This window comes from Squalius cephalus (genome assembly GCF_949319135.1).
Source record: "Squalius cephalus genome assembly, chromosome: 8".
Taxonomy (NCBI): Eukaryota; Metazoa; Chordata; class Actinopteri; order Cypriniformes; family Leuciscidae; genus Squalius; species Squalius cephalus.
In genome coordinates, this window is record NC_137129.1 from 33,183,252 (window position 1) to 33,196,582 (window position 13,331).

Below are 13,331 nucleotides of genomic sequence, written 5' to 3' on the forward strand. Positions count from 1 at the left end.
TTGGAAGGATGATAGCAGTCATGTAAAGGGCAATTTATGTATTTTAAAACAGAAAGAGAAAACCAAAATGCTTCAAAATCGCTCCAATTTAAATGTTGCCTAGTGACATTCTATACAAGCTGTCCTTATTTTTAATCTGTATCCTTCTCTAACATTAAGTTTATCTTTGCTCCTTTTATAGCGTTGGATTTTCCCTGGGTCATAAATACATCCTGACAGTCTTGTTCTGATCAGCTTACTGTCCCTAGTCTACCTCGTCCTGCCTACGATAATGTCCCCATACCAGACAATCCCTCAACATTTGCTCTATAAAGAGAGAAATAAACAGGTGTTGTTTAAGGAGGGAAAGAACAACAACACGTGACAGGGAAAGAATGTCAAGCTTCTGGCAGGTCATTTAATGACTGGTATACAGTTAATTACGTCTACTTGATTAAACCCACATAATGTCAATTTAATGTAAACGCTCCCCAGTGAGCGGGTCACAAGATTTAACACAGGGAATCCCAATCTATTGTGACTAATCTATAGTGGCTATGCCTATATGCCCATCTGTAGTCAGTGTACTTTTTTTTCTTTTTAAGAAATGTGAACATGAATGTAGCTGGTCAATGACTGCTTAACATGAAATACAGTTTAAATCTATCTTTTTTTTTTTGCTATTTACTAACACATCAAAATTAAATGGACAAATAACATTTAGGCTACCCCCAGTTTCACAGACAAGGCCTAGTCTCAGACTAAAATGCATGTTTGAGCTGTTTTAACTGAAAGCAACTTGCACTGACATATCTTAAAACATGTCAGTGCCATTGTTTTGTCTCAAGATGCACACCGGTAATGTTTTTTTTTTTTTAGCTACTTCAATGCCCTATTTGAACTAAGGCCTAATCCTGGCTTAATCTAAGCCCTGTCTGTGAAACCTGGCCTTAAATTGTGAAAAGTCTTGTAGTAGCTGAAAATTGTTGGTTTGTATAGTATCCATAAATTAAAGAAGGGGAAAAAACATATGTTTGATCATTTTTCTTACCATGGTAACACTGTACCATAAGGTTCCATTAGTTAAAGCATTAATTAACATTGAATGAACAATACATTTGTTACAGTATTTATTAACCTTTGTTAATGTTACTTGTTAATGAAATTCTATTCACGTTCTGATTGGTTCATTCAATGTAAGGTTCTCAGCCAATTGTTTTCAAGTATAAATTACCATTTCCCTTTATAACCACAACACATCCAAATGAATACACTGGGTGCTTCTCAATATCCCTCCTCGTTTCCTCGCTCCTCCGTCCTCCATCCTATGACCTGGAAACTGATCGAGGACATCTCAATTCTCTAATTGCACCGTGAGGAGGCGAGGAACAAGGAGTGAGGAAGCTTCCAGAGGAGTTATGAGCGAGGATGCACATGTGTATCCTATGCGGAAGTCTTTCGTGTCGAGAAACCTGCACACGTATAAATTCTCCTACCCCTTCACATCTGTCACAATAATTTTAATTTATACTTTACCTTTGCAGTTCATATATCACACATATATCAACAGGGTATCTTGCTTTATCTTTATTATTTATTAATTTCTTAAATAACCAAACTTTAACAATATAAGTGCAGATCCTTTGAGCGCAGCTGATGACGCAGTGAAGTGACGCTTGAGTGATCAAGAATATTCCACTATACAAATAAGCTTTCCTTCGATTCCTCCGTCCTCATTTTCTTTCCTTGCAGCATTCCCTCGCATCCTACAGGGGTTGGAGCAGAGACGTGAGGAAAGGAAGCGAGGATGCACAAATAAGAATTGAGAAGCAGCCAAAATCTCTGCATGCTATGCCAATTCGTACCTTCCACCTCCCCAGCACCACTTGCCTATAGATCTGCTACAGGGGGTTTCCTTCTCTCTAGCAGCAGCATGTTTTCATTAATTTTATGTTCAGAGCATTTAGCTCGTACTTGCTCTGCAGAAGCAGCGGATAGCAGATCTAGTCCGCCAAGACCAAACCTATGTACATTCTATTTACATTGATAAAATGTTTTACAAACTATCCTGAGAGTTTGTAGAGTTGTAGAGTTGTTACCCTGGAAATCCAGAGTTTTCGCGAGAGCACAACTTGAATTTGCTCAGCGAATTACTCTGGCATTGAGTAATGATGCTCATTAACTATGCCCTTGTAGCCGAGCTGCACTAATCAAATCGGTGTATCTGATATAGGCGGGCCAGAGGCGAGCTAAATGGCGAAAGCGCTAGTGACAGCGCAATCACGACAGTGATTGGTCGTAGTGTTATCCAATTGCGTGCAGTGAGATTTTCAAATGCATGCTTGGTACCGTCTCTCGAGTTGGGCAGTTTTCATTACTCAATGCCAGGCCCCCTTAATCTTTCGGATTTGGGTCTGGATTTCCATGCTAGAGAGTTGTCATAACTGAAATAAAACTATTTATTGTTAGTTCATGTTAGCTCAGGTCTAATAAATGATATAAACAAATACAACTTTTGCTTCTAACAATGTAGTAAATGGTGAAATTACAGTTTTTCTCAATTGCTTAAACACATTTCTTGAAATTATGCCTCGTATTCTCAAAACTATAAACACAAATCCATAACGTCTCACCCAATTCCCCAAACATCCTATTTTCAGGTCAAAATTAAGCTCTACACTCAAAACCATTCACTCTTGCTGAAAAACCAAACTTTGCCCTCAGACAGGACACACAAGCCCTCAAAATCACACACACTACAACATAGTCTAAGACACTGGTGCAATAAATTCAAAACAACATTTCCAAAACTGGTAAGTTATGTTGCTTGTGGTTCCCGCCCTCACAAACCTTTTCACATGATGAACACAAAAGACACAACCAGTGGATACATTGGCACAGTTTTATTCATACACAGAAAACACACACACACAAAAACATTTTTTTTTCCTGTTTTACTCTTTTTTTTTACTCTTTTTTTTTTTTACTCTCTCCTCAAACAATTTTTTTATATTTACTTACAGTAAGATGTGTGTGACCGACAGTAAAAGAGCACACACAAACCATATTCTAATATGGAATTCGAATTGTATTGGAATGGTAAAGAGTGTTGGGACGTAACAGGAGGGCCTCCACTCAAGGATACAATATGATGGACACGTCTAAGAATGTTCCACATATGGTTGAAATACCTAGAAAGATAACATTCTGGGAGTCAAGACTATAAAGGAGAAAGGATGCCCTCCTTCACTGTCACACTCTGCAGCCACTCTGTGTGACTGTACGACTGCTGGCCTTTTCTTGCAAGAAAATACACCTCATCAAAGACTATTGGAAATGTTTGTCTCTTATTCAGTGATAGAATTTTGTTTGCCACCACACCTCCCTGAAGGCTCTCGAGGCGACGGTGAAGCAACTCAAATTTGGCCTTACTCGTAGCCCAGCCTCCCTCATAGTCATACCATTGATAAAGACATGGGCAACTAGAGTGGCTTGAATTTCATCTGACACTGCTTGTCTTCTTGTCCTTGCCCTTCCTCCTCCTCATTCTTATCCCTCCTCGATCTCTTCCTTCATGTCTTTCTGGATCCATTGTTCCAAAACGCAATAAACTGATTTGGGCCCTTTTATATCTATTGAAGGATCTGATTGATGTGTGTTAAATTTTGACTCTTAGTGTTTCCACCTGGGTAATTGTGTGCTAACTGAGCTGAAGCTGTGCTGACTTGAGTGAACAATTTTGAATGCTAGTGCTTTCTAAATGACAACATGGTCTCTAAGCAATGAGAAATGAAGGGATTTGTGTGTAGAGTTTTGCAGTGACAGTTCAACAAATCTGACTCATATGTCAAAACAGGGAATAGTGTTTATAGTTTAGTGAAATGGGTGTGCTTTTTGATAAATGGCGTTATGGTTTTGAAATTTTAGTTCAAAAGCCTGGTTATAGTGTTTAAACAATCGAGAAAAACTGTAATAATAACTAAAGTTAATAAATATTTTAGAAGTATTTTTCAATGTTACCTCTTGTTAAATCATGTTAATTAATGGAACCTTACTGTAAAGTGTTACCCAATAACTTCAGTAAAAGTGCTAAATGGACAAACACGTTCTAATAGTTTTAAATTATAGGCATTAATACACTCTAAAAAAGTTGCTGCCTTAAAGGTATAATATGTAATAATTTGGTATCAAAATATCCAAAAACCACTTGCACAGTGTTATATATATTTCTTTAAATGATGTACTTACATTATCCTAAATGTTTCCAAGGATTTGTAAATTCAGCGAAATTCACAATTTTAAATAGTGCCCGTCCCTTGTCACTTGTCGCCTGTCAATGACGTAATATCCGCGTTATCCCTGGTTTCCGTTTGTACTGCAATAGTAACCATGGCGACAGATGTTGACAACTGCGTTATGTTTAGCGGCACACTGTTGTTGTTTCGTTCAAATATTATGGATCATGGCAAGCAGACTTTGGGACAAAAGGAGAACTAAAACGAGGATCAATATCAGCGTGGCGTTTTCGAGATTGCCGAGAGCTTCGTGGCAAACTTCGACTTGACAGCGAAGCTCTCGCATGTACTTTATTAGACAGGTGAGCAAATGTACATAAAACAAATCAACGTTATATAGCTCAACATGATGAAATGTTAGAATATGATCAGTATGTTATTCTAATGCTGATCTAGCTTACTGCTAGTCTCATATAACCAACAAACTAACACATAGAATTACATTCTAACTTTCAACACACTCAAATGCTGTTTTGTTATGATAGTGTACCTCACAAGTTTAATTCGTCAAATAATAGTAGTAGTAATTCAGTAATAGCAATTCAGCGCTTGCGGGTAGTTCGGTAGAATGAAATGTAAGTTCCATGATTTCCGCTTATCACTGCGTCATCAATCTACGCCTTTGTTATTGTAAGAGGCAGCGACCCCTAGTGGCGGAAAAAAATTGTTTAAATGTTTAAGTACAATTATCGTGGATGTTTAAGTCATTTCAACTTAAATTATATTAAACTGACTTTAAACGAATTGAATCTTGTATAACTTGAAAAAAATAAAGTTGAGAGTTGAGCAATGTAAAAACATATGTTGTCATAATTTATGAATCATATAATTTTTTTTACAATGTAAAAATATTTTTTTTTGTGTAAAATCAAATTAATGGAAACTGTCAAAATAGCAAAATCTCTATGAAATGTCCTGCGTTGTGAAATACTAGTCAGTTTAAAACTATACTTTTTAAATTATAACTATTGTGCATGTCATTTTCTTGAGCTGATATGACTATTTTTCAAAGTTTAGATCCAAGAATAGCAAGCATGATTTCCTTCCAAAGTGGTACAGCATGCAGTCAGGTTCTCTTCTTACTAGGGTGTTTGCCTAAAAAATGAAGATTTTTGAAGATGTTTAATCTCACAGATTCAAATCGTTTTGAAAGGAGGTGGTTCTTTGAACTTTGGGGTCTACTGTATCTACAAACAACGATTTCCAGCTTATCCAAGACAGTTGTTTTTTCACAACTTGTTTGCTCTTACATTACACTAATGTACTAATTTAGCACTATGAAATTTTGCATAACTATCATTGATTTGTATTTGTATCTCTTTTCCCAAAGAGTAGGCTTACTTTTCTCACATCAAGAGCAAATCTTCCTTATCACTCCAGTCTGTAGCACACAGAATATGCCACGTTAAGACCACATGTGCTAATAAGTCCCAATCCCATTTAGAAGGCTTAAAACAAGAAAAGCCCTCAGAGATCAAGTGTAAAACAGGAAAATACCTTATAGCTAAATAAAGCCCAGTGTTTTTTGTCTTAGACTAACCGTAAGCTTCTTTTTTGTTTTGTTTACTGGAGACACTTAAGAGGCAGAGAAGAAAGTTCATCTACTTGACATTCCATTAAAAAATAATGCAGTCTTACATTCATCAATTTGCTTAAGGTAAATTGGTTTTGTTTGATATTTTTTATATTTATTTTGTAATTTGCTTATTTGTAAATTCATTTTGTCTGTCATACCATAGCAAATATCAATATAAAGGGAAATAAATTCAAAACATTTATTAAAAACGGCTTTTAGTCAAAACTTTGCAAAGCCATGTACTTTTGCCATATCATGAAATGTTCATGTTTGTCTCCACCTAGAGATCATATGATGTACTGCAAATGATTGTGCACTGATCACGATTTGCTGTCTAAATAGGCCACTTGAACATGTTCATTTACACTTTAAAAAAAAAGTTACAACCTTAAATTACATTAAACTGACATAAAAAAGTTGAAAATTGCTTAACTTATTTTGTTACGTTAAAGCAATGTAAAAACATATTATTTTGTCATAACTTATTGATCATGTAATTTTTTACAGTGTACAAACAATACTGACAATTTGCCCAAATATCAATCAAGATACATTTTGTGTAAATGTTCAATTAACATCTTTTCATAACTAAAAAAAATAACTAAAACACACTTTACAGAGAATAAACACAGCTCTTAGCCATGAATTGCTAAAACAACAGATAACACATGTTAAAATACGTTGCATACATGTTAACACTGGGATAAAGTTGAATTTCTTGTAACAATTTGTGTAGTAACATTCTTTCTGACCTTTGTTGTACAGTTACTGAATAAACTATAATTTTGTATTATATTAAATCATCTTTATATAAAAAAGTACAATAGAGGCAAAATGTTATTCATAATTATCTATAACTGCTATTTACATAAGCAGGGTGTAAGGTCAGCATATTCAGTTTGACAAATAGTTTTTTTTTTACTTTGAATTTCCATGTCCAAATCTGTAAGGCACAAAAAATGTTGTCTATAAATTAGAAATAAAACGTCAGCAGCATCACTGTGAAAAAAGTCAGGGCTCTCTGTGAACACGAAGTGTAGGCCTATATATTTTCCTGCTGATGTTGCGGGCCAAGCGATCCACGGCATTGCCAAATCCGCTCAGATCCTTTTGTTTTGGCATACCCTCAATGTTGCCGCTATACCACATGACCCAACCACCAAGTGACATCAGTACCAAGACAGCCCCAGTGTAGACGAGAAGGTCCCCGAAATCTCTCCCCTTCATTTTCAGTGGCACAAACAGCCCTATAAACAGGGCCGTAAAGCCAAAAATGTCGAAAATAACAGCAAAGCCCAGGGCCACTTTGCAGTGTTTGAGACCCACACATGCCATGGGAACTGTTGGAGACAAATATACAAAAATATAAATTGTTGTAACATATAAATTAATGCATTTATAAACAAAATGTAGTAATATATAATTTCATATAATAAATAATTTTATATAATAAATAATTTTATATAATAAATAATTTGTAAAACTGCACACTGCAAATAATAAAAGGATGACACACTAAGCTAAATGAAGTCAGATACACAGCTTGTGTATCTGGCTTCATTTTGCTTAGTGTGTCATCCTTTTATTATTAAAACTATTTTGTTCAACTTTTGGTCCACTTGATGTCCAGTCGTGTAAAAAATAGATCCCACAAGTCTAAACTATTAACTTTAAAGCGACCAACATAACATAGGCTACCTGCAACAACTTTCGTCCATATTTTTTTTTTATGTTCAAGACCATGTGCGATCAAAACTCATTAACAATAGACACTCACAAACTGTTCACAAACACAGAAGACGTGCATCGATCATTATTCAATAAACTGACCTTAATTCTCGGTATCTTCACTTCACGAATACGAAATATTTCATCTCTTTTCAGGTGTATATGAGTCAGGTATGGAGTAGGCTACCTGTGTGAAACTGCTTCCGGACCCTCCCAGCCAGGCATGTTGATATTTGACACCACAGGAATCGGCCATTTCAAACTAGTTAAACAGTTATTACGCTATGATCACATCTTACACTGTTTGATTGAGATCCCCTTTTTATGTATTATGGATTTATAGTAAATAACAATAATTGGGGGAATGTTAACATGGTAATAGGCGCTCTGGCCGCACTATATTGAAAAATGCAACTAGCCTATAAGTACAGCTATCTCTTGTACATTTGGTGCGTTCAAGTCCTCCTGGGAAGTTCGTATTTACGAGTTGGGAAGTCGTGTTTACGACGTCAGGTGCGTTCAAGTCATTAGTTGGAGCAAGATGACGGTGTACCTAGCCAACGTTATCATTACATGTTGTTGTATCATGTATTGTGTAAATAAAAAAGTATGACAATGTGACTGCTAATACCTATACATATTATGGTATTTCGCCAGGTTTCTCGCCGACACGCCCATACTCGTAAAGATCGGGGTTTAATTAAAATCCCGAGCTTCCCACTCAATTTTGTTGAGGCGTTCATGTGCGTTAAACTCGTAAAATTACGATCTTTTCGACATGATTTGAACGCACAAATTTATCATATTCGCAAGATTACCGGAATCAAAGTAAAAAAACAAAACTCTTTATTTTTTGCATTAAAAGGGCTGTTTGAATCCCATAATTCGCTACATTAATTAAAATGCTACACTGTTAGTTTAAATTATAGGGGGCATAATTAAGTTAACGTGCTATATGTCATGTGCATACGCTATTAAAAATAAAAATAAAAAAGTCGGATCTGCCGTGTGCGTGTAGACTTTCAGCGCGCCGTACATATGATTTTTAAGTGTTCCGGATAATCTCGCTCCACAGACTAATGGTTCAGTCAGTCAATCCTTATGATGCAGCGATCAACACAGACGCACGACAACAAACAAGAGCCAATCAACAGGCGGACGCTTCAATCCCGTCTTCGTCTTAACAAACGAGGTCCTTGAAGTTGCATATTTGTAAATTCACAAGTTTATTAACCCTCACATGCGCTAAGTGTATCGTGCAATTTAGTGGAACTAATTATGCGAATTAATATATCCAAAGCTAATTTAAATATACGTGCACGCCATTTATTAGCAGAAACATGTAATGTATGAAACGGTCATCCGTTGCCCTGTTTGACAGGACGAGAGAGACACAAGCAAATTAACTACTGTTTAATTAACTACTTTTTAATGGTAATGCCTAATTAACTACTTACTCGTCCTTGGTTGTTATTAATTGCAGCACGCCCTGTGCTGTGTCGTGTATTTCTGCTCTTTTGAAAAGTTTAGTATCGGTTTTTGAGAGAGAGTTTATGTTTGGTTGTAGTTTTGCGAATGAATCATCCAATCCTTGTCACCTGAATCATGACTGAGACACAGAGAAGCACGGAGAGCTGCAGAGGTCAGACTTTATTAGTTTTAAAAAGCTTTTAAACTGGATAAAATCCTATTCCTTTTGGTAAATCCAGTTTGAGGTGGTTTAAGACGATTTTGGGACGCGGAGCTGGTTTATTCTAGCTAACGTTAGTCTATTAGCTGGTTGACTTGCCACCATGTTTCACACACCTGTTTGACAAACTAATAAGCCGGTGATTTACCCCTATTTTAACCATCTAAAGCCTGACTTATTAAAATAATAGACAGACAACTATAAAAAAGTTTGCATATGTGTTATGTTTTGAATTATACTTGATATCAGGCTTTTATGATTCACATAGTGTAATATGGAGCTGAAAAACACCCACATTTTATTCAAAGACCCAAACTGGGCAAAAAATGTCTAGTTTCTTTTATTTATATAATCAAAAAGTAAGATGAAATTATGTTGACTTGTAATGTAAGTCAATAAGGTATTTATAACAGTTTAGCAGACGGTACATGTACGTAAAATAAATATTCCTCAAAATCATATTTCATTGTTAAATTTTAACATGATTTTTCCTCAAATTATTCATGGATAATCAAGGAAAACTAAGTTACTTCAGTCCAGTAAATGTTCATCTAACTTACTAACAATATCAAAGTTATTCCTCTGTTTAATCAGTTAATATTTCACAGCAAAAAGTGATTGTGTACCACAATCTGAAAGGTGGACATTTTTAGAATTATACTAAAAGGCCTTTTACTTGCTAAAAGTATGAATTATCAATCAGAGGGCAGAAGGCATGTAGTAGATTGTGTAAAAATAAAATGATACTGTAGGATTTATAGGGTTAAGATTGGAGCAGCAAATAGCCAGTTTGGACCAGCTACTATCCATTTGATTAATAAGGTCCTATTTGTCTTGATCCTGTGTAAAGGTTTGAAGAACGAAGATGGGTATGAAATCTCCATCCCCTGTGAGGACAACACCCTGGACGAGTCTGGTTTCTATAATCAAAGTGACCACACCTTCGATGGTATTTACTCTGCTCTTACTTTACTTAATCTGCTGTGTTGTGACAGAGTAACATGTTTGATTATCACAATTGAGCTCTACACTTTATTATGTTCTACAAATCAATGCTTCCGTAGAGTCGGCCTCAGGTCAGGTTCCTCCTTGCAGTCCGTACCTTCTGATTACCAGCCTCAGAGCACAACTGCAGATTTCTCTGGAAAAGAACACCTGGCTCCAAAAACGCATCGAAGATCTGGAGGAGGAGAGGGACTTCCTGCGCTGCCAGCTTGACAGATTCATTTTCAACACCAAGAGTCAGGAGAGCAATGGCTCAATGGGGAAAGGTAGTTTTAAATTGTACTTGTGCAAAGTAGTGTAATAATCCTATTTTATGATTTAGTGTTCTTTATTCTAATCTTTTATGTAAGAAACTGAAGCAGAGGCCCTGCAGCAACACACCAGTCATAAGCAGCCCACCAATCTGAAGCTCTCCAGCCGGAAAACGCCCACTCCTTCATCCCCCATGATGACGCGCTCTGGAAAAATCCCTGCACGCAACCAAAAGCGCAGCAGAAAACACAGCTAATTAGCTTTTACTACTACTTCCCCCCCCCCCCCTCAATTCTGTAACAGTGTTATTTTAGCATCATTTATATACTATTATTATAGTTTTTTCATATTTTGAATTAGATTTTATTTTGTATATTTTCTGTTTTCAATTTAATTTTAAAGTTTTAGTAGTTTTGTATTTTTTAATAAAATTTTTTTTTTTTTTTTCTGTTTATTTGGTTTTTAGTTATTTTAGTAGTTCAACTGAAACTAAATGAGAAATGTTGCTTTGGCAACTAGCTGGAATCTATGGAGCCCCTAAAGGGACATGGTGAAGGGAAAGAATATGAAACGAGAGGAAATGGGATTTCTCTCGCAAATGTTGTGCGTTCCCCCAAGAAAATTTGCTTTCGCTTGCAAAATTGTTACGTTACCTTGAGAAACTTTGCGTTTGACCACAAACAACACAAAAGTTTTTCGAGAGTTTCGAGAACGGAAAAGTTTTGTGAGGGAATGCAAAAGCATCGAATTTTTCCCATCTCATATTTTTCCCATCACCATGCCCCATGTCACCATTTTCTTGGTAGAAATTAAATAAGTTTAAGGTTCAAGTAATGAATTTTTTTTTTTTAATGGTTTTAGTTTTAAAGATAATAGCCCTGATCTGTAATGATACATTTGAATTTAAATAAATTAGAAAATTGTGTGTGTATATATTAACTTTTTGTTGTTCACCTCAGATCAAGAAGCAGAGGAAGTGATTGAGGAGGAAGAGTATATAGCGGAGGAAGATTATGTGGAAGAGCAGGTTGTTACAGATGATGATGGTGACGATTCAGATAGTAAAAGCTTCCAAAAGAACCGTTCAGGCAGGCTGAATGGCCAGACGAGAGTGAAAAGACGACGCGTTTTCCGCATTGCGCGAAGCATGGAAAGACAAAGAGGTAAGAAAGTCTCTATATTCTTCGAAGCAACTCTCTATATTTCCAAATGGAAGTTTGATAATTATGGCAAGTTTGTTTGCAGTCAAAGACCCTGCAGGTGTTCTGCTTCGCTACAATAAGATCCTTGTGACTTATCAGAAGTTGAAGAGCATGTCTAGAGCATTCCAGGTCCATGGGGTTGACCGAAACACCGTGGCCTCCACCACTCCTATAGCTGAAATGCTTTTGGTCGCTCCTGAGAAGGTATCTGAGGTTGGGGAGTTTGATTCGTCCAAAGAGAAGCTTCTGGATTATGCGAGGCGCTGCTATAAAGCTCTTGATGAGGACGCTCACGCTAAGGTGCTGGCCTTGAAGAAGAACAACCTCTTGCTGCCCATTTCATACAGGTTCAGGCACTGAATATCCTACAAAAAGTAAAGGAGGGGGGGGGGGTACTCTCTCTGTCTCTTTCTCTCTGTCTCTCTCTCTCTTTTTTCTTCCATACCATCTACACATTTGGAGCGAAAAACCCAACTCTGTCCCAGTTAATGTTGGTAATTGCATGTTGAGTAAGCATTTGGACCAAAAATGTACAGTTTTGAATGTTTAAGAGTTTTTGGTAAAAAAAAAAAAAAAAAAATAGAAAAAGGGAGAAGAACATTTGTGAGGTAAATAGTCAGCCCCTGTAGTTAAAAGGTTGTCTGTGTTTATTTTGTTTTTATGCTTAATTTTCTCATTGTAATGTTTGGAAATCTCACCCCTTAAATGTAAAGGACTTGTCTTGTTTGAGTTAATAAGTTGGGGATTACATGTGGTACCTCTTCTCTTTAATATCCTGACCCTTGTGATCACATTTGGACAATATGAGTCAGGCTAAAGATTATTGAATACAAATAAAGTTCTCAGCTTGCAACCATCTAAAAAAGAACAATAAACAAATTGTGTTCCTAAATCATCTTCAGTCTTTCTAAACTTTTCCTAACTAATATATTTAGGTATCAAATGATAAAGGAACACATTATTCTTTAATATGGGTGCGTTCATTTCCATACATAGTCTAGTGAAGAGAAAAACAGAATAGTAGCTATGTTGTGTTCAACATCTGTTAATCATTGACATCACTTGGGTAGAAGTGTATTGGTGCCTTAATAAAATAAGCACAAATTATTTTTGTAATTGACAATATTTGAAAGATAATTATGTATATAAACAAGGTATTTAATATCAGAGACATTGTTTACATTTGTGCAATTTTGTACACTTTTGGGTACCAATGCGACTCAGGAGATTATAAAGCAAACCATAAATGTCAAAGATTGTTTAGTGATTTAAAATATAATTTATGAGAAAAGGGCTTGTTCATTACCCTTGGTGTGTGCTAACTAGTTCATAACCCTCCTTGTTTGTTCTTGTGCCTGTATAATATTAAAGCAAATGCTAAAACAGTGTTTATACTTTGCAACATCCGTTTAATGGCTTAAATGGCGTTTTGTTGTTGTGATTATCTATTATTTTTTTGTATTTTGAGACTTTTGTATTATGACTTTCAAAACTGTACCCTGCTGTTATTAAACATTTCCAATATTGTATGAAAGAGCGCATCTTTCAGTCATTTACAGCGAGAAATGGCTCTTTTTAACTCTTTTTAAAGAGGAAATTGCTCG

The 13,331-nt window shown here is 36.0% G+C and overlaps 2 protein-coding genes across 4 annotated transcripts in view; one reads left to right on the top strand and one right to left on the bottom strand.

Annotated features, from left to right (window-relative positions):
• Positions 1-13,331, bottom strand: part of LOC307163494 (formyl peptide receptor 2-like) — a 322,109-nt gene that overhangs the window by 147,309 nt on the left and 161,469 nt on the right. The window lies entirely within an intron of this gene.
• ccdc106b (coiled-coil domain containing 106b) lies at positions 8,765-13,258 on the top strand. Of its 2 annotated transcripts, XM_079879642.1 has the most exons (6): positions 8,765-9,220; positions 10,119-10,217; positions 10,333-10,539; positions 10,624-10,776; positions 11,485-11,688; positions 11,771-13,258. In XM_079879642.1, exons 1-6 carry the CDS (start codon positions 9,184-9,186, stop codon positions 12,085-12,087), a joined length of 1,017 nt encoding a protein of 338 aa, XP_079735768.1. In that variant the 5' UTR covers positions 8,765-9,183; the 3' UTR covers positions 12,088-13,258. The 2 variants fall into 2 exon arrangements, with proteins under 2 accessions (XP_079735768.1, XP_079735769.1); XM_079879643.1 differs by lacking the exon at positions 10,624-10,776 and having other exon boundaries at positions 11,771-13,250.